General features: G+C 42.0%; 2 protein-coding genes across 7 annotated transcripts in view; one reads left to right on the top strand and one right to left on the bottom strand.

The window, feature by feature from the left end:
- The first annotated feature begins 18 nt into the window (after nucleotides 1–18).
- Nucleotides 19–14,768, top strand: LOC125332889 (lamin-L(III)-like). 4 transcript variants are annotated; one of them, XR_007206659.1, is made up of 13 exons: nucleotides 20–727; nucleotides 4,689–4,845; nucleotides 5,588–5,713; nucleotides 6,551–6,721; nucleotides 7,620–7,745; nucleotides 7,867–8,087; nucleotides 8,781–9,006; nucleotides 9,842–9,949; nucleotides 10,803–10,919; nucleotides 11,016–11,120; nucleotides 11,254–11,324; nucleotides 12,596–12,627; nucleotides 13,175–13,233. XR_007206659.1 is itself a non-coding variant. In XM_048318256.1 (12 exons), the coding sequence occupies exons 1-12, from the start codon at nucleotides 132–134 to the stop codon at nucleotides 13,245–13,247; spliced, it is 2,058 nt and encodes a 685-aa protein (XP_048174213.1). In that variant the 5' UTR covers nucleotides 19–131; the 3' UTR covers nucleotides 13,248–14,768. The 4 variants fall into 4 exon arrangements, 3 of the variants coding, with proteins under 3 accessions (XP_048174213.1, XP_048174216.1, XP_048174214.1); XM_048318256.1 differs by lacking the exon at nucleotides 11,254–11,324 and having other exon boundaries at nucleotides 19–727; nucleotides 13,175–14,768; XM_048318257.1 differs by lacking the exon at nucleotides 12,596–12,627 and having other exon boundaries at nucleotides 21–727; nucleotides 13,175–14,768.
- A 764-nt stretch (nucleotides 14,769–15,532) lies between these two features.
- SH3GL3 (SH3 domain containing GRB2 like 3, endophilin A3) overlaps nucleotides 15,533–21,475 on the bottom strand; it is a 56,013-nt gene continuing 50,070 nt past the window's right edge. For all 3 annotated transcript variants that reach the window (XM_048318263.1, XM_048318261.1, XM_048318262.1), the window contains exon 9: nucleotides 15,533–16,329. In XM_048318263.1, coding sequence (XP_048174220.1) covers nucleotides 16,124–16,329 — 206 coding nt within the window. In that variant the 3' untranslated portion in view covers nucleotides 15,533–16,123. The remainder of the gene's footprint in view (nucleotides 16,330–21,475) is intronic.

The following is a 21,475-nucleotide window of genomic DNA, read 5'->3' as shown; positions in this document are numbered from 1 at the left end:
TCCTTAAACTGGGATTTTGGTTTCGCCCCGACCACTTGCACCGGTCTGTGAGAACGCAGGGCTGCGGTAGGTTTTTCCTTCCCCGCCCTCTCCGGGCAGCACCATTGGACTGATAAGATGTAGCAAGGCACATGCGAAAGATAAAGCAGAAAAAAAAACAAATTAAAAAAAAAAAAAGTGTTTTCTACAGGGCTCGGCCGGGCCTGGGCGGCTGCGGGGCACAGCCCGAGCCCTTTAAGCTGCCCACTCTCGCCGCGGGCCGGCGGCAGCTGGCGGCTATTTATACCGGGGCGGCGGCGGGCGCTGGGTGTCCTGCGCGGGGCGGTCCCGGCGGCGGCGGCGGGGCCCGAGCGGAGGCTGCCATGGCCACGGCGCTGCCCCCCACGCCGGCCAGCGGGAGCCGCTCCGCCAGCCGCGCCGCCGAGTCCCCGCTGAGCCCGGCGCGGCTCAGCCGGCTGCAGGAGAAGGAGGAGCTGCGGCAGCTCAATGACCGCCTGGCCGCCTACATCGAGCGGGTGCGGGCGCTGGAGGCCGACAAGTCGGTGCTGCAGCAGCGGCTGAACGAGCAGCAGGCGGGCAGCGACCGGGAGCTGGGCTGCCTGCGGCTCCGCTACGAGGCGGAGCTGGCCGACGCCCGCCGGGCGCTGGACGACATCGCCATCGAGCGGGCCACGCTGCAGGTGGAGCTGGGCAAGATCGGCGAGGAGCACCGGCAGCTGCACGTCAGGTCGGTGCCCCGGCCCCGAGCAGGCCTCCCTGCCCGGGGACGCCCCGGAGAGCCGCCTCTTTTGGGGTGTCTGCAGGGTGAGGGGAAGAGGATGCTTCTGGCAGGAGCCCGTGGGTTGTGGGAGGAGTGCGCGGTGATGTTGCGTGTCCGGGTCGTGCAGGTGTGATAACCCCGAAGGTGTTGCCCTCTGGGGTTGGAGCGTCTTGGGTTAGGAGACGTCCGGCTGCCTGTTCTGAAGGTGTGCTGGGGGCACGCTGCTGAGTACCTCCGATGCTATGGGGTCACATCAGCACCTGCCTGAGATGGGCATGGGGCTCCTACAGAATGTGGGGTGCTGGGTGTCCTTCTGGGCTATGAATTCATAGCGGCATGGGTTTGGCACCACACCCGTGTTTACAAACACTCAAGATGCTGGAAAGGTTCTAGAAAGTTATGGAGCAGTGGAAGGAGTGTTTGTATGGAGTCAGCATGCATCTTTTTTGGGCTGTTTAGCTCAGACTTTGCCCAGATGGGAATACAGAGAGAAGATAGTTCTGGGAGCAGTATGGCTTGACCTGGTCCAGGTTGGTACTGCTCAGAAGTTTTCCTAGTTGCTTTTAAGTCTCAGATGAGCTGCCTGCTGTTCTAGCTTGACTTTCTTGTAAGATGTGTATCCTGAGCCTGGAATCGTTATTTGTCTAGGCTTGCCAAGCCTGGAACAAAGGCAATGTAAGTGCTATCCCATTGTCTTGAAGGAGGAAGAGGTGTGTGAACAAGTGTCCAATCCCACCAAGCTTCCTTTATAGAAATACACAGCCTGCTAGCACTGCTAGTTACTGTAATGCCCCATTGTACCCCTAGATCAGTTATGGACTTGTAATAATTTGGATGTCCACAGGCCCCTTACGTCTTGTTATAAACCTGTGTCAGAGCAAATTTAGCCACCAGCTTCTTTTAATGCCTGGAGGTAGTATTGCCCCTTCACAGACTCAGTAGGACTCAGGTAGCTCTTCTAGTTAGGAATAACACATTTTTACCGTAAGCTTCTGTTTTCAGCTGCATAGTTGTTGGGCAGTCTCAGTCATGCTGGATTTTGGCTCACAGACCTGTTTCGTAAATCTAACCAGCCACTTTGAGTGGACAGTGAGGAGAGGGGTAATGCCTGTTCTAAGACTTTTCTGCTGCTCTTTGTGTTTGTATAACTCTGGCTTTGTTTATAAAGCTTTAGACTTGGCAGCTATGCAATCCTCTAGACTGCTGGGTTGGGTTTTTTCCTTTACAGTAACTAGTTCTTAGAAGTGGTTAAATGTACAGCCCGTGGGAAATGATACCTGGTACCTATTGGTTTCTGAAAGGACTAGACTGAAGTCCTAATATTAATGTGTGTTGTATCTGGGCTGCCTTACTGCAAATGTCTCAGATGACTTGGAACAAACTTTGAGGCTATCGTGTCCTTATATATACACCCTTTAAATAACCTGGTGGCTGTTTAACTCTTATAGAATGAAATGTCACCAGATAATTTCCCAACAGCATTAACTCTTGGCTCTTATTAATCCCTGATTAAGAGACTCAAAGTTTTTGACAACAATAAACTGATTGCATTTGGTTTTTTCTTGCTACTGAAACTGGTGACTGGAAGTAGGCCAAAGATGTTTGGGGAGGAGGAGCTGTAGATAAGTGTATTGGTGGAATTCAGAGCCTCGGGAAGGTCAAAGCAACTGCAGTAACACAGCAGAGAAAGACAAGACCAGTTCCTTTCTGCACCAGGGAGTGTGGATGTGCATTTTGCTCCTGAACCTGCCAAACACAGTATAGCAACTGATGTTGTAAGAATGAATTCTGTACGTGCTGCTGACATCCTCTGGTCTTGACAAACTGGAGTCTGTTTCAAACATACCTGAAATCTTTTGGTAAAATTATTTAAATTCTCCAGATCAAGCATATGTGACATCCTGATTTACAAGGAATGATTGGCAGTGCCTCAAAGTTTTTGCTTGTAATTGATAGTCTGTAGGCCACTCTTAGCTCTGGAATGGTTGGTATATGGAATGTTGCAGAGTACTGTAACTGTCACTGCTTGCTGCACAGGGCTGTAAAGTGGTGTTCTGAACCCCAAACTTGGATTAAAAGGGTAGTAAATGCTCTTGTCAAAGAGAGACTTCTTAAATTGTTGTTCTTAAAGATGAAATGTCTTTCTCCAGGGCTTTTTGAAAATAGTATTTTTTGGGAAAGAATATCCAGGAAACCTGAGCCTGGCCATCAGATGCTTACATTGGAAAGTGGACTGTTAAAACAGATACTAATGGAATTTCAGTTTTGCACACACTTTGATTGCAGAATGAAATTTATATTATTGTAGGATGAAACAGTCAATATTAAGTAGTGTTATTGGCATACTTAATACTATACCTAATACAGTAAGTGGTAGTGATAGCAGAGACTCCAAAAGGAGGGTGAATAATTAATACCTAGAAAAGAAAGAAACCTGTAAATACTAAAACTACAGCATGTTATCTTGTTTTTCACTGTTAGTAGAGTTATGTTTTTCCTAGTCTGAGTAAAGAGTAAATGTCTCTGAAGAGCAGGGCTAGAAAAGGCCTTGAGCAAGCACCTGATGTAGCCCCATGCCCCAAGCATGTGCTGGAACTGGCCATACCTGCATCCCTTCCAGCAGATTTTGTGTAACCCTTATTTTAAATTCCAGATGATGGAGATTCCAGAATATCCCCCCCAGGCAGTGTGTTTCAGTGGTGAACTGTTAGTTTCCTCTCCCTAACATCTAACCCACATATTCCTCCCTGCAATTTAAGCTTGGAGCTCCCTGTCTTCTCCACAGTAGACATGGAAAACAGATTCCCTAACTCTATGTAGCAGTCCTTCATGTATTTAAAAACTGTTCTGTCTCCTGTCACTTTTCTCTAGACTAAACAACCCTTAGTTTTTTCCAATCTTTCCTTGCAGCTCAAGCTTTCTAGAGCTGATCAATCCTGCAGAATTACTTTGGACTTTTGCCAGCCGGTTTCAGTTATCCACTGGAAAACTCATTGTACGAATTGACACAACTTTGCCACTTGGCAGAACAGATGTTGCCAAAATAAATTGAGAACTTCCTTTACTCTTTGTAATCTCAAATACGCGTTTTGAGCAGGGGCTCTGGACAGTGGGCAGGCAACTGCAGGGATTTTAAAAGTTAGAGCAGTCTGGGGAATTATCAGTGCGTTCTTCCCTGAGAGGAACTCGTTGTGGGCCCTCCTCGCACTCCTCCACTGTGATGCCAATGGCAAGTGAAGTGTGCTGGCCGTGCAGGTGGTACCTGCGCTTGCAGTACCTGGGCACTGGTCTGCAGATGGTCTCTTCTCTGCTCTAAAGCTCCCCTCGCCCTGTAACTCCGCTGCGGCGTGAGGGAGGGCAGGGAGTCACTCGCGGCGGTGGCTGAGGGGCTGCGGGAGGCAAAGCCCCAGCGGGGCAGCTCCCGGGCGGGCCGGTGGCCTCCGGGGCACAAAGCTCCCTGTGTGCTGCGGGCAGGACATCCCGGGGGAGGCGGAGCGGCACCGCCGGCGGCCTCAGCTACCCCGCCCCGTGAGGGACCAGCGCCGCCGGCCCCGGGCTGCCCTCACGGCCCGGCCTCCGCGGGGCTGTCCGTGAAGGCGGGTCCCGCTCCGGTCGCTGAGCGTGCCCAGCCCTCCCCGTGGAGCCGGAGGCCTGTGCCGTCCCTTCCCTCTCTGGCTGGGAATGCCGTGGAAAATAGCTGGCTTCCGCATGGGCTTCGCACAGAACGAGCTGGAAAATGGGTCAGGAATCTCTCTGGTGTTAACAAATGATGCTTGTCGGAGGGCCCTGTCTGGTTTGTTTTGTGCTCTCACCGTGAGCCTGACTAACCTCTCCGGTGTTTAACCACGGACCCCTCTGAAGGGAAATACATTGAGAACAAACCCTCCCTCACCAGCTGCACTTAACAGCATAAAATTCTTCCTTGTAGGAATTCAAAAAAAGAAACTGATTTAAACGTGGCCCAGGCCCGTGTGAGAGACCTCGATGCCCAGCTAAACGCGAAGGAAGCTGATTTAGCAACAGCCCTGAATGAGAACCGGACTTTGGAGAATGAGCTCCGTGAATTAAAGGATCAAGTACTCAGTGTAAGGCTTGATACTGGAATCTAAACTTTGCTTTCACCCCTGCAGTTTTTGCTTGTTTTTAGTTATTGATATTTAAAAGCAGAGAAAGCCTGTTAACTATGACAGCGACAGGTAGACAAAAAGATTTCCACAATCTTGCTGAAAGCAAATGCTACTAATGGTGGTTTCCTTAAAACTTCCTCTGTTGTAGGTACATTTAAGTCTATGACCATAGGATGTAATGTTTCTTGTTCTAAAGTCAAAGCAAGATGAAATGTACTGCTATAGTCCTTGTAGCATTCTCTAATACATCAGGGAAGTGCCTAGTACTGGAAGGGTATAATAGTTTGTCAACATAGACTATATTTGGAGGGGTTTATTCATTAAGTGTCAAAAAATTGTGTTAGAAGTTAAAAAGAAGTTTGGAATAATAATACTGGTAAAGGGGAGGAATATATATGGATAGTACAATTGATTCATCAGAAGTCTACTTTGAGGAGTCAAATTCAGCTAGTGAGATTAAGGGCTGTTCTATATTTGCCTTGTGGGAAATCTGGTCGACATAACAATTAAACAGGATTCTCTCTGTTGCTGATATTCTGGATCCCACTGAAAGAAGAACTTACACAGAGCAACCCACTTCACACACCCAGCGTGTTTTGATTGCTGTGGGAATGAAGTTGAATGGCCTGTAACAAATTGGCTGCCTTAATTTGAAAAAATACCTCTTAATTCTGATAACCCTGTTGTCTGTCTTTTCTAGCTGAATCTGTCACTGGAGGATACTAAAAAGCATCTCCACAGTGAGATGTTGAGGAGGGTGGACCTAGAAAACCATATGAAAACTTTGCAGGAAGAAATGACGTTCCAGAAGCGCCTTCATGAAGATGTATGTTTTAGCTTATTAACAAGGCATCTTTTTAGGTGTCCATGATCCCTGGATGCACTTAAAGCCCATCTTAACATTGCTTTTATCTCTTAAAAGGTAACTAGCAACCTATGGCAGCCCATCAGCTCATAAAATCCACCTAGCTAGGAAGGCTCAGGAAAGTGCACAACCTCATGTTAACTGGGATAGTAGCAATAGGTATCTGGAATATGAGAATTTTCAACTGAAATCCCAATATATCACTTTGTGTAAGTGCAAATGCATATATTAGTTACTGTTAAATTATTCCAGGCGTTTACCTGAAGTCTAAAGTAATTGTAGAAGTTAAATCTCCTCTAAGCAACTTGTGTTCCCAACTTTGTGAGAGAGGGCAGTACATACAACTAAATGAATGGCTTACATATGAATGTAGACCAGCTTCCTTCTCACTGGTAGGAATCTCAAAGTGTGGTTTAAGTGACAGAGAATTCTAATTTCTCTAACTTTTTGAATAAAACAAGAATAGGTGAAGTAAAGTGCTTAAAGAAACTGAAGTGTATGTGCATGTGTTCTAAGTTAAAAAAACAAACAGAATCTACCTAGTTCAAAGAATTAGTCTTACAAATCAAATATTTACTACATTTATTAGTTTAAGCAATGTTGGCAGTGAGGTGGAAAAACAATAGTGAGGCAGCAAGGTGGATGTGCCAGACTTAATGGATGAATAAGATATGCATAAATATGAATTACTGGGTACTCAATGATAAATCTGCTTCAATAGGACTTGTGAACCTGGTACACTAAATCCAGTTTCAAACTGTATTGCTTGTTTATTCTCTGAGAAATTTCTTCTCCTAGGAGCTCAAGGAGACCAAAAGAGCCCATGAGAGCAGGATAGCAGAAGTAGAATCTGGCCGTCAAAGAGAATTTGAGAGTAAGCTCTCAGATGCTCTGCAGGGGCTCAGAAAACAACATGAAGAACAAATTCAAGGTTACAAAGAGGAGATGGAGCGAACATTCAGTGCAAAGGTGAGTTTGTAAAAGGTGACAGTAAAACAAAGCTGAAGTTCTCTGCACCTTGACATAATTAAGGTCACACTGGCACAGACAGCTGACTGATGGAGCCCCTGCATTCACTGCAGAGCTTCTTGGCATAAGTTGTCATGGAATTTCAAAGCAGTGTCAAATTTGACAGAGGATTTCTGCAAACATTTGATCCCTAACAAAACTGGTTCAAGCATAAATACAGGGAGTGATTAGGAAAAGTTGATCATATTTCAGACTTCTGACAGATTCAGGACCAAGGCGTGTTGTTTGTATTAAGCAATTTCAGTCTTGAATAAGACCTAACTTTTCCTACACACCAGCTGGCATACCAACTCAGGGAATTCCTTTGGATGCTTGTGTTTCTGTTTCCACTGAAAAGTCGATAAGTGCCTCTTGTAGGAGCACTTTATCCTTTCTTGGGACATCTCAAGATTGAGCTATTTTTAGAGGAACTCAATGCTGCTTGTAATGATGCAGGAACTCTTTAATAATAGACCTTCTGGGGAAGAGTGATAATAGTTTGATTTGTACACCCAATATCCTGCAGCCCTATGCTTTGACAAGCAGCTTCTAAACATATTCTCCATTAGTCTTCTGGAGAATCAATTTACTTAATATCTATACAATGTCCACTAACTGAAATACCCTAATCCAGCAATTTTCACAACCTAATTATTACTTTTTCTGACATAAATGTCAAACTTGTGTAACCCCCCCAAAAGCAATATAGAACTTCCTGACCTGAACTTTACTGGTATCTGTACACTTTAGTAAAACATAACTATTTCCAGGTGTGACAGGTGAAAATTATTTGGTTCTCCTTCCTTATTTATAATACATGGTAATATGCAACTCGTAACTAACCGTGACTTATCCACAGATGGAGAATGCCCAGCTAACTGCAGCAAGAAATACTGAGTTTGCCAATGCTGCTCGGGAGGAACTGATGGAAACACAGAAGAGAGTTGATACTCTGGTATCTCAAGTTAATCAATATCAAACCCAGGTGCTGTCTTTATTTGTATAACCTTATAATTACTTCAGTTTACTCTCGATTCAAAACATTGGCCTCTTCTCTCTAATCTTCACTTATGATTTATTTTTTCCCCTGATCCCCATAATTTTAGAATGTTGCTTTGGAGAGCAGAATAAAGGAGCTACAGAATTTGCTGGATTATGATCGTGATCTCCATCGAAGGCGCATGGCTGAAAAGGAGGAAGAAATGGCACAAGCTCAGAAGCAGGCACAAGCACAGCTGGAAGAGTATGAGCATCTCTTAGATGTGAAACTGGCTCTAGATTTGGAAATAAATGCATACAGGAAGATGCTGGAAGGAGAGGAACAGAGGTAGGCTATGATGAGATCTTCATTATGAGAACTTGCTTCATCCAAGACCTCCACACTGTTTGTCCTTCAGAATGTGGAGGAGACAAGAAACAAGCACTAAGCACATCATTAGTAATTCAGTTACTGAAGTGTAATCTTCTGTAAATGGTATTTATAGCCCACATCTACCACATGTATAGTAAGATGAAGTAACTTCATAAACCCAGCTGATAAAATTCAAAGGTCCATTAAACACTCCTCAACTCTCTGAGTTTTGTGCTGCATCTCAGAGGTCTATCAAAGAACACTCAAGTTCCATGAATGAAGCTGGGAACTTGGATCAACTCCCGTCTATGCAGACATGGTATCTTGTATGTGTGGTGAGAACATGGACTCTCAATTCATGCTAAGAAGGGTCAAAAACTTAAAATAACTTTCACTGAAGACTTTGTCTGTTGATACTTTAAATGAATATTTAGTGCAGTTGTCAATCTTCTCTTATCAATACAAGCTTGCTCTGAACTTTGGGGCTGTCTTCCAAACTTAACAAGCCATTTAGCTACTCTTGCCAATAAAAGTAAAATTTTGTATTCAAGACCCTATGGAAAGCTTGTATATAGGAAGCTATTAGGCTTGGATATAGTGGGAGGGTAGTTGTGAGAAGAAAAAAAGCACATCTGATATTCAGGTGAACGTTATCTGACTCTCTTCTAGGCTAAAGCTGTCACCCAGTCCATCTTCACACAGCACAGCAACTCAAGCAGCAAGTCAGGGGCGACGGTTCCTGCACGGGAAGAAAAGGAAAATCAAAGAAACCAAAAAGAGGGAACATAGTGCTGCATTTAAGACTATTCAGCATGTTTCAGCTACTGGAAATATATCTATTGAAGAGATTGATGCAGATGGGAAATTTGTGAGGCTTAAAAACCACTCTGATGAGGTACTTTCATTTTCAAGTCTGCATTGCAATGTGTGACTGCTTGGGGATGGCTTTAGCTTAGTGACAGATCAGAGGCTGACCCTTTGGTACTGCAGGTGTTCTGTTCCCAGGGCTGTCTGGGAGGTGCTTTTGGGTGCAGGGGGTTTTCTTATGCAGAAATCTAACACCTTCAGCTGTTTGTCATCAGATTTAGGCAAGCACTATCAGAAGTACTACTGACCCTTGATGAACTAAATAATGTGCTTCAGTAAATTAGATAAAGATGGCTTCGTCTTAGTCAAAAACACTTAAAACAGCTAAAAGGTTGAATAGAGTTGATGATATCTAATCTATGCATAGAGTTTATCTGGCCAATTAGCTAATTCTTTGACTAGTTTAGTTTGCAAATCCAGCACTATTAGAATTCATCATCAAGACTTCAAAACATGTGGCTTGTGGTTCAGTAATTTCAGCCTGAAATACACAGTGACCCATGAAGTTTTAAGGTGTTTTTTATGCATGTGTGTATATATACATATATAGAGTTAGTAGGTGGCCACGGCAAACTTCATTTATCAGACTCTCCCTGGCAAAGAGCATCATGACCCCCCCCCCCCCCCCCGCCTTTAATGGAAGGTAAGAATAGATATGGCTTAACTTGACTAAGATTAATCCTAAAGTACAGGGAGAAAACATTGGGAAGTTTTAATGGAAATGTGGATGCTTCCTCAAAATTGTCAGATACTTGTATGCTACAGGAGGGGGATTAAAACTGGCCCATGAGTCTGGAAAGAACCTTGTGTTTGAATTATATGGTGTTGGTCTGTAATACTCAGAGAAATCTCTTGTCCCACAGGATCAACCTCTACATGGCTGGGTGTTGAGACGACGTATTGGAAGTGTGGCAGATGTTACTTACAAGTTTCCTTCACAGTTCACTCTTCAGGCAGGCCAAGTAGTTACAGTAGGTACTGGGTTTGCAAAACTTCCTCAGATCTCTGCTCTGATGTTAGATGTCAGTAGAGATTCCTGTAATATGGAAAATATCTAGACAGGTACTGCAAGTGTCTAAAGAACTAAAGCTCTTATTTTATGTGGAGATGGATATGGGAAAAATCATTGCAGCACCTTGATCTGAAATTAAATTTTCTTTAAAGCTTGAACTGAACTTGGGTCATCCCAGACAGGAGTGTGCTCTAACAGAATCATTGTATTCTAGTTTTTTCTTAGGGTTTCCCATACTCCTGTGACTTGATAAAAGTTGTGCAGAGACTGTTACTAAAATCTTTAGCCTACTCCAGGTCAGCAATGCTGAGCTCATGATTTGTAGTACTAAGCTAAATATTGGCTCTAAAATCATACTCTAAGTACATGTACATGGTGATCAAAGAGCTGAACTCTACACTTGCTGCTCCAAACTGTGGAGGAGCTTGTTCAATAGATCTGTGAGCGACCCCAGGCGAGAGGCTCTTGCCCACACAAATTGCAGCCCTGAGCATGTCTGGGACTATGGCCTGGCTCTGTGACTCAAATGTTCTGTATGGCCAAGCAGGGCTACCTCTCCATTGGGTAGAAGCTGTTAACAGCCTTTTATGCACTGTTTTACAGTCTTCAGCTAGAAAATCTTTACCTCCATTCTTGGTAGTCCTGAAAAGAACTCATTTGCCAGGGATTATAGTGGTTCTGTTTCTCCTACTGGGTGTCTTTGGCATTAAAATACTTAATAATTATATTATTATATATAAAATATATACGAGTGAATTGTAATCTGAAGAATCTTCTTCTGTGGTTAGACGCTCACGCTAACTCTGTTGCAGATCTGGGGTGCAGCTGCTGGTGTAAGCCCAGGTCCTAGTGATCTGGTCTGGAAGTCTCAGAAGTCTTGGGGAGCTGGGGATAATATTGGTGTTACACTCATTACAGATGATGGGGAGGTAAGTGAAATAATAAAACACTTCTACTGTCCTAATGCTAAACTTGTTTGTGCTTAATTCCTGAGGGGTCTTGGTGGCAATTCAATTGTATTCTAGGAACTCGCAGAGAGGAAGATAATGCTTGTACCCAGAGGAGAAGAAAGTGAGCAAGATGATGATTATGAAGAAATAACTGGAAGTGAAGTGGCATTTGCACCTCAGGTAAGCTGCCTGAAGTTTAAATACATACTATCAGCAGAGTCATTCAATGGCCATTTCTTTTCCTTACTAAATGAAAATACTTCTTCAAGTACTATTCATATCCCGCAACTCTTAATGTTTTTCTTGATGTCAGACCAAAAGAAGAAGAAAAAAGAAATGTTGTTTGGTTTCATGATAGTGGTTCCTGTGAGCATCCTTAAGCAGGTGAGATGGTGAGATCCATGCCTGTCACCTCATAGAAAACTTGCTTCATCAGTAGTGCTGCAGTCTCTTGTCCCACGTAGGATGTAGCTTGCATGGCTTCGCATCAGAAATGCAACTGAAGTTTTGCTTATTCTCTGGTTGAGTACGATCAAACAGCAGCATTAATTATTTGATATCTTATTACTGACACACTGAAAATTACAGCCTTTAATGTCCATTTCACCTAAATACCTGATTATGAATTAACTTAAAAGCTGTTATCCTGAGAACAGAACACTGTGCAAACACTACCTACTTCTGTGGGATGAAGTGACTTACTTGACACTCCGGTGTCCCTGGCTTGCTTTTAAGATTACTTCAGTGTGAACTTAAGGTCAATAGACTTACAAACTTTTGGCTACAAACTTGCATCCTGTGCAAGACTCTCCAGCCCCTTCAAATGGCTTTTGACTGACCACAATAGAACTCCGAACTGATGCATTTTGGATGCTCCTACTGTACTTTGATATACTATTAGCTAGCTTTAATTGCTGAAGTAGTCTAAACCAACTAATATGAGGTTTTAAGTTGGTCATAACCGAAGAGTTATAGACTGTTCTTGACTCAAGTTTGTTTGTATCTTGACCTGAAACAGTACTATGGTACAAGGTCCAAAGCCTGAGAGCAAGGGGATGCTTAGCTAAAAACTCTCTCCTTCCTGCTGACATGTTAAGCAACCACAGCTCTTCCTAAAACTGATCCTACACAGTTACAAGGAGGAGTTGCATCTTACTGCACTAGGTCAAAGCTCCCACTACCCTTTCCTAGATATTTTCATAATGTATCTGTCTAAAAACTAACTTAAAAGTAACTTAGTATTGTCTTTCTGGGAAAAAAAAGTACCTAAAGTGCCTGCTGGTTTTTTATTTTACTTTTTGGTCCTTTCAAACAGAAAATCTGGGTAAATATCTGTTACTATAATACCATGTGGCTTAAAGGATGTTTATCAGTCTTCTGACTTGCATGCACATTCTTGTAATATTTTCAGTCTCACTGAAGGATGGTGAGACCCTGTTAAAGAAGCTACAGAGGAGGTCTATAATGCTGTTCTGCCCTTTGGGCTCTCAGTGACACAAGCCTCTTCTCATATTCAGTGTAGGGCCTCTCCTCAAGGGTGGCTTCTTTCTATTTTAAAAGGCATTTTTTTGAGTTCACTAATATGACTTGTTTGGTCATCAATGATGGAAAGCAAAAGTAACTTTTTTCCTTACACTTCTAATCTGTTTTATCAGCAACTTTACAATACAGTTGTGTGCCATTTATGGTAAGAATCAATTCTAATACTTCCAATCAAATTTTAATGCCATTCCTGTTTGCTGAATTCCTATCAAACTTTTGACATTAGTAGCTATATGCTTCTGCTGCATTGGTAGTACTGAAATGGCTGCTTAGTAAACAAAAGTTAACTTTGTTGCATGCAGTAAAATAATGGAAAGAAGGCATGCTGGGCTTTAAAGGAAGGCAGGGTTTCCAGGCTTTTTTGCTTCTGCTTTTACCATCCTAATGAGGGCAGCATGTATCTGCATGCCACTTAGGTTCTGATGCTTAGGAACCAAGGTAGTCATGGGTAGTTTGATGGCCTTTCATTAAGGAAGGCACAGGCTCATGTATTGCATGGACTTAAAGACTTGTGTAGTACAGTTCATGTTCTGCCTCTTGAAAATCTGCTTTGCTTTATTAATAAGTAACTAAATCTACAAAGTGCTAAAAACCCTACCTGCCTATATGAGGATCAAGTAGGTAACCAGCAAGACATATTAAGCTTGTACACATGCTAATTAGCCTAATGTTTTCATGTTTTCTCTCTGCAGCAAAATGAAGATCCCAGCTGTTCTGTCATGTAATGTGGACAATCATCTGAAAACGCCTCTCAGTCCCAGGTGACATAGACTATGTGTGTAGATATCTTCTGTAATATCTGGAACTTGGAATTCACATATTCCATCTGATGTCTTTGTGAGAAGCATTGTCCATAACATGATGGAATTTCCTACCTTCTGATACTGGACCCTGGCCTTGGATTTACTGGTACAAAGAGCAGTAGAATACAAGCTCCATGTGAAGTTATTTTTATTTTTACTTCTACACAAGGATCTGGTTTCTGTGACCTGCTGAAACAGAGGAGGGTACAGAGTTTACAAAGCTTCTAAACATGTGCCCTAGAAGGATGTTAAATACTTGACAATGAACAGGAGGCTGCCTCAGCTTTCTCAATATTCTGACATGGTGTTCCTCCAAACTTCTCTTTCAAGCCTGAGTGGGAAACGTGGGACTGATCACACCCTTGCACCTTGAGCAAGTCTGAAGTAAAACATTCTCCTGAAGAGTGATGAGTGTCTGAAATGTTTCCTGCTTACATCCTGGTGCAGAAATACATAAAACTGGTCTAGATCATTTCCTAGAGTGAAACACTTTAGAATTAAAAGAAAGTTGTCAAAAATATTCCTGCCTGTTATTAAATGTACTGTTTCTATAGTCTAGCAGCTGGAAATCCCCATTTCAGTATTGTATAGTCCTAGATACACTGTATCACAGCAGAGCTGTGCCAGCCTTAACTTGGACAAATGTATCCTATAAATGTGAAAAAGCATCTCATTCTGACAGAGCAGGTACTGTGACCAGCGCTGCTGGCACTGTTTGAACAGCTTTCTAAGGAGCTAGAGAGAAAAATATGCTAAGTCAAAAATCAAAACTAGAAAGCACTAACTGTAGTGAAAAACGCATCAAAATGGCTGCACTTGGAGCCCTCCCGTGCTGAACCTCCATGCAGGCTGCAGCTGTGTGTACGTCCAACTGGACAGCTGGGAGAACACTGTTCATGGGCCAGTGTGCAATTCCCTGTCATGCTGTAGCTCTGTGCTCCATGGAAAGCCTGTCCTGGACCCTCAGGAGGGGACAGGCAGCCTCAGGGGCACTGCAGTCACTCTGCTCCCCTGCTGCCCCTGGGGGAAAGGAAGGGCTTTGAGCCACATGAAGTAAACTTCCACCTCAGAGCAGGAGGGGAGGGCAGCAGCTGAGCCTGCAGATTTCTCTCAATGCTGGAATAGTGTTTTGACTGTCTTTTACCTTGCCAAAGTGTTCAGTTCCAAATTCAAGACCTGCTTTGTGTTAGGATGCAGGTGTTAAGGTGAGGCTTTCCTTACGCTAGTTTAACTCCTATATTATTTAAAAGTGCTTTCTAATTTTGAGACATCAAGAGTACATGCTGGTTTAAGACTTGGATTGTAGCAGATCCAAATTCTTGTTCCATCTCAAACAACAGAAATAGCTGCTGCTCTAACTTTGCTGTATTTATCTTAGTTTCTTAAACTTTTTTAACTATTAAAGATATTTTTCATGTATATAAAAGCAGTCTTGGATTTAAATATTTGCAGATTAAATAATAAAGGTCTATCTGTTCAATGATTTCTCTTGAGTGGTTCAAAAGACTTTGCAGTAATAAAACTGGTGACTTTAGGGACTGCAGAGTGAAGAAACCTTCAGAACTGCACTGTGCTCTCCTGTCTATATTTATCACCTACTTCACCCAGAGCTGAGCTGCTATGAGCTTAAGAGGAATCTTCAGTAGACAGCTTGCCCATAAAATCTCATCAATTTGTCTTGTATGGAGAGCATGTTCCTGCAGGGCTGCTCACTTTGTTTGGTCACTACTACATTACTAAGCAAAGCAGGAGATGGTAAACAGAAAAACAAAGTGATTCCATCTTCATCTTGAGGCTTTTTTGGTATATTTTTAGTTATTGCATGTTTCCATCACCACATAGTCTTCTCTTTCTCCTCCTTTCCATCCCTTTCAACTAAATATAAAAAATAGAAGTGTGTTGACTTTTCATTTATTTGTAGTAGGCACCAGTGCTGCTCACCCCTCTCTCACTGGAGTTTTATACAAACCCTATGGAACTAGGAGCTGTTTGTACTTAGTTCCAAGGAATATGTCTCTTTCCTTCTGCTAGAAAAAAATGTTAACAGACAAATGCTAAACAGTCAATAGAGAAGTAGCAAGATTATTAAAACTGCAGTGCAGAGGTGTCATAAAACTAATACTTTCTTTATTAATGCATTTTTTTAATGTAGCATTGGTTTTGTCACTGAAAGCTGATCTATTCAGCAAAAGCGGACTCCAGCTCAAACAAGTGCCAGAACCATAAGTACAGATGCAGCAACCACTGTTCTTATCCCACAGAAATATTTATTCAGTTTGGTCAGTAAATTATAGGAATTTTCAATGCTGAGAACTTGTACTTAGTACAACATCATCTTAATATTGACAACAACCACTTTGCCTTTTGTCAACATACAATGCAAAAGATGTATTAACTTGTTCACAATAAATTACAGTGTGATAGATGAAAAGAGCTCAATGACATCAGTAACTTAGGAACTGGTTACAGTTAGCTTCACTAACAGTATTTTTAGAAATGGTTTTCAACAGTAAAATCATTTCAGCCAAAGATAAAAAAAACCCACATACAATAATAGCAAGGAAATGCATTTTTGGAGCAACAGTGAGCTACCAGTAAACACTTCATACAGTGATCTTCAAGGCACAAAGCAAAAAAACTGGGTATGGGTTTTTTTGCAGGTCGACAAATCAGGGAAGGTGAAATTTTTTTGAATATAAAATAAATAAATTTTAAAAAGACGCATACAAAAGTCAGTAAGTCAGTCAAATAGCAAGGCTTTCACAGAATGCCACACTGACAGAACATTTGTGAATCCATTTCAGTCATGAAATCATGTTCACAGCTCAAATGACACAATCACTGAGGCAAGGGAACTATCACTTCAACATAATTAATGGGGAAGAAGCCAGACTCTCCATTTAACATCCCCTCATACCAATTCTCATCAATCTGATTGGTCAAAGTTATGATGTCCCCTTCCTTAAACCCAAGCTCGCCTTCATTTTCTGGCTCAAAGTCATAGAGAGCTTGGCAGCAAGGCTGATCCATGTGCACTGAAGAACCTGCCCCAGTGACAGAAAAAACAACCACATTAATTGAGCTTCACAGCATCCCATCAGCCACCAAGCACAAAACAAGGGCTCAAAAAAGTAACCCTGCTGTCATGTCACCAGCAACAGCTTTCCCATTGCTTTTACTCATTAACATCTGGTGCTTCTACATATAAAATACAAGATTAGTGTAAGTTTAAAAAATAATTCTGTTTGTCCCTTAAGTTCAGATGCTACTCCTCTTTCATTCCCAGTTGCCTTCCCTATCAAAAGGATGTTTATCTCAAACTGAGGGTTTGAGTCATCGGTTGTCAAAACCCCTGTGCTCCGTCTGGAGCAGCTGCCAGAGGAATCGGAAGGGCAGGAGTTGAGGAAATGGAAGAGTCAACAGGGGAAATGACAAGGAATCCTTTCAATTTATCCTGTGGGAATACCTACCAGAGGCAGGGGCTCGTGGCCTGTCCTACAAACACAGCCCTGCAGCCTGAGGCAGGCACCTGGATTTTCACAGCACACGTGCCTGGAAGGAGCCAGGGCTCCAGCCTGTGTTAAGGCTTCCACCCTCACCTGTGACACTTCTGGGTTACTGCTTGCTGAGCTCCTGTGCTCAAGTCCTTTGTTTTACACATCCTCCATCTGAGCTAAGGCAAAGGCTATGGTGGGAACAAAGGTGCCTGTCGAATTATTTTAGGGATGAAAAGAGTTTTCTGATACAATATCTGGCTGTTCTTGTGATTTACATTGTTTATCCTATAAAGATCTTAATTCCAAATCACCCTTAAACATTAAAAAAAAAAGTTTACCTTATAAATGCAGTAAATACCTTTTTTAAAGATATTCTCATGGAGGAGTGTTAATTAGCTTGGATTTTTGGTACCACTATATATGTAACATTCATATTCATGAGTAATTAGAATACATTTTATCAGAATAATTTATGTTCAAATTGTAAAGCTCAGCTCTGTGGTCAAGGACTAGCCCATGGTTCAACTGTAGTTCAGCCATAACAGATTTTTCAATAACATATGCAATGTATCCAAGTAGAAGTCTGGTAATTTGAAATACATTTATAAATGAAGAATAGGGAAAAAAACTTAATGTTGCTGCCTTGCAAAGGGGAGTACCACATCTTGTAGCACGACACCTCTAGAACACTAGAACTTAAATTATTCAGGTTGTCTTATTGGGAACATTGCAGCAATACTCAAATATTCCAGTCTTGACTCTCCCAGCTGTCATTTTTTACTGGGTAAACCTGCATGCAGCTGGTAATGCAATACAGATATAATAGCTAAAATGGCAAAATGCATTTTAATCTCTTAATCATGGTAATGCATAGGAAACTACTAAAAAGTAACTGTTTGGGCATTTTCTAGATAAAGGAATTAGGAGAAATCTCTTAAGGAAACCAGCTAACAACTAGTGGTGCTTACTCAGTGAGAACAGTCAGGTGAAAGCATCTTTTAAATTGACAATAATACAATTGGGAGCAATATCTGGTGTCAAAACTGGAAAGTAGGAATTACTTTTCTCTTTTGTGGGTATATTTTACCCTTGACAGCAACAGAAGACAGCTTTTATTTATAACAATTGAAGAGAAGTGCCAACAAGAGACTCAGCAAACCTCCCCAGAGCAGCACTGTCAATGCCAGACTCATCCTCTCCCTGTGGAAGGCTCAGGGTAGTGACAAAGTCTTACAAGAACCAACTGAATCAGAGCTACCCTAATAGCCTGGTACAGCTGAAAGCTTGGCTGTCATATATTTGCTGAAATGCTCCAAGCAGAAAAAGAGATGATGAGCCAGTTGCCCAGCAAAAATGGACTGATCATGTTTAAAACTGAAAATGGACTGATTGTGTTTATAAATAGCTGAGTTATTCTCAGCCTTTGCCAAGGTAGAACTGGTACCAGCTCTCTGGAACTTCAACAGCAGACAGTGGTGATCAGAATAATTGACAGAGTTCCTCGCCTTCCCCAGCTGCTCCGATGGGGCTAATTTGTTACTGCAAGCCAGTCAATTTCTGACACTGAAGTACCTGATAGGAGATGGATCACATTTGGTTCATTTTAAGCTCCAAAGAACTGCAAAGAAACGTCTGGCAGCCTGGAAAGGTTGTTAAATAATGGTCACAGCCAGCACAACCGGTTTCACTCCAGGCTGTAGGATCAGTCAAAGTCTTCATTAGAGTCAGGCAGCTGCTGCTACTGTATAATCCAATGAGACACAGCTTCCCTGACAAAGGTAAGGGGGCAGCGCTGCCTGACAGTGTGCAACACACACTGCTTAACATCACAGAACTGCTGGCACCACTCCCACCTTTTGCTGTCCATTAAATACTTGCACATTTGTTGCAGAGGTTTCAGCTGAATCAATTGCACTCTTCTATTTCTGCAAACAGGGTTTATGTTAATGTGCAACTCCATACGCACCTCTTTCATTTCTCTAGTTTACTTCCCTGTCACAGTCAAAAAAGAACTGTCATTAATTTCCGGACCACTCAGATCTAGGCAGCACAAAATGAGGGTAACCAAGAAGCCCTCTGTGATTCCTGGAGTGTTACAGGATGGAACCAGAATGCCATTCAACGATGGTTTGGGGTTTTTGTTTGTTTTCCCCAAAGGGAGGGAGTAACTGCCTGTACCTGCATCTACTCTTCTGTACCATGCTGTATACATAAGGTAGCAAGATTTTAATAATCACAAACTGGAAGCTTGCTAAGATAATTAATCCCAGTCTCCCTCATAGCTGAAGTGAGTAAACACTTAGATGCTTATGTTAAATTCCAGCATGTGGCAACCAGATACATATATTTCATATCACAGTCAAACCTGACAAACAAACTGAGTGAAAGGCATGATGTAATACAGCAATTAAAGAGTTCTAAACTGAGCCAGACGATGCTCACAGCTGCAGCTCATTAATGAGGATAACAATGAATTAGAACTAGAGATTTTTTTATCTGCATTTACTCAAAGCAGTCTAATAACTCCCAACAGCATAAAAATTAGGTTTATGTGACTCTAGCCCTGCAAATGTGTGCAAGTCGTAAGTAGTAAATAATCCTCACATGTTAGAGACCATGCAAAGGAAAATACCATATCTGCTCCAAGAAGCTGATGCTGAACTTGAAAAACTATTGTGAAACGTGGGAAAAGTAATTTCCATGCTCAGAACTGCACCATGGCAGTTGTGCTGATTGTGTCACATCTTGCTTTGAACTGTCCTGCAGATCTCCAAGGGTTTGCTGAATACCAAGACACTACTTACCTTGAGGGACAGTACTGGAGAAATTAAAGATCTGTATTTTGATAGGGTCAATATGGAAGCAGGGAAAATGAAGCATGAAAGTACTTTTTTGGGTAGGATGGGGAGGTCAGCTTTTTAAACAAAAAGAAGGTGATTATAATGCTATCTCCCCATCTCATGGAGACTAAGACATTTAGCAGTTTTGCTTAGAACTGCCTGGTTCTCATTTCTAAATCACAGACCATAAAAAAATCGAATCTGTTTCATGATTCCAATTTTAAAAAGGGACAGAGAGGTTTCCCCATTTATGAGTAGGGCATATTGAGCCCACTGCAGTTCACAGAAATCCATATGGACAATGTTTGAGTAGGAATAGGAAAACAAAAGAGAATGAACAGTGATTTCAGTGATGATTTGTACCTGCTGGGGAGGTAAGCACAGCATCCACAGCTTCTTCAGGAGGAAAAAAACAGGATACATGGTCTTTCTAATGTTATTAGCAACACTTAAGTATGGCAACAATTATTACTTATATCCTATTTCTCCTTTTCATCTCTTTTATGGTGGTTTTATTTCTTTTCCATTCTGACAGCAGTAAGGGAGTGAAGCAGTGACAACCCCTCATTCAGTGATATGTAAATGGTTGGTGTTACAGCCCATGAATGGAGCCAGTGAATGGAAGTGCCTCACTCCTTCCCTATCTTAGTGATCAGTGGTCATTTATTTTTCAGTTTTCACTGACTTTTAGCTAATTAAAACTGAGATTTTTCTTTAACTAAGATTGCTGGAAGCAACCTTGAAAAGTCTTCATCTTTCTTTCTCCCAAAGGCAGGATTGATTATCCTTAAAGTACATCTTGGAACAACTGCTGGATGGCAATGATAAACCACTGTAATGTGGTTTGACACACTAGTTTATACACAAATGCAGAATCTGAATCTCCTTTCTCCACTGCACATGCAAAATGGGGGGAAAAAGCCTATAATTTGATAAGTAGCTGATAGGGCCAAGAAATTTTATGGCAATTTTTAATAAAGTTGCTATGTTTTTACTCTTTCATCCACATGTGCTGTGAAAATACCAAGGAAGTCACTGATCCCTGCAAACACCTCCAGTGCTTTGGATGAAACGTGTCCTTGTGTCACAAATCTTAGGAACCACTGGTGTGACCTGAGAGAATGTGCAGAGGGGGTTGTCTCCCTCCATCTCACATTAGACAGCAACACAAAAACTCAGTGTTCAGGCAGCATGAGGAGTTTCAAACAAATCAAGGAATCAGATCTTGCTGGGTGGATTTGTGCTGCCAAACTGCTGCAAGTGCCCTTCAGTATGGATTGTATAATGGTTTCCTCTTGTAGCACAGTGCAAGAAAATTAGAGAGACATTAGAAGATGCATAAAGTTACAGCTCCAAGCTTTATTCCTTCATTTATAGTTCTCTCATTTCTCTCCCAACAACCTTTAAAAAGAAACAAGACTGGAGGGAAGAAGAAACCGGAGAGTTAGGAGAAAAAAAAAACAACAAACCTTCAGGAAAAGATCCTAGATTCCATGCCAAATACAGAAGGGAACCTTTGGCTCACTACTTCTCCTCGATTTTCCTTCCAAATAATGTTTATGGAAAAATCTCAGGTTTTTTCATTCTCTATTCTTTGCATATTGTCATTTGGGTTTTGTTTGGGGTTTTTTGTTTGTTTGGGGGTTTAATTGGTTTGGTTTTTTACCTGGGCTCAGCTCATCATACAGTGTAGTCATTAAGCAGATAGGGCAAAATAGTTTAATTATGAGACAAGGAAAAGCTATTTCAATGAGTAGTGTAACCTTACTGATTATTACTATTCACACAACTTTCAAAAGCTGACCTTCTTTTTTTTGTGAAATCAGGGTCTAATCAAAGGAAAGGGTCCTAAA

Source organism: Corvus hawaiiensis, chromosome 13 (assembly GCF_020740725.1).
Source record: "Corvus hawaiiensis isolate bCorHaw1 chromosome 13, bCorHaw1.pri.cur, whole genome shotgun sequence".
In the NCBI taxonomy this organism is placed as follows: domain Eukaryota; kingdom Metazoa; phylum Chordata; class Aves; order Passeriformes; family Corvidae; genus Corvus; species Corvus hawaiiensis.
This window is presented reverse-complemented; position numbering and strand designations above follow the sequence as displayed.

What these genes read in the sequence shown, in the direction of transcription:
- LOC125332889 (XM_048318256.1), top strand. Translation starts at nt 132, where the DNA reads ATGCGAAAGATAAAGCAGAAAAAAAAACAAATTAAAAAAAAAAAAAGT. An exon ending in AGGCAGGCCAAGTAGTTACA is followed by an intron (nt 9,950 to 10,802) that starts GTAGGTACTGGG and finishes ACTCTGTTGCAG; the next exon opens with ATCTGGGGTGCAGCTGCTGG. An exon ending in AAGTGGCATTTGCACCTCAG is followed by an intron (nt 11,121 to 12,595) that starts GTAAGCTGCCTG and finishes CTGTTTTATCAG; the next exon opens with CAACTTTACAATACAGTTGT.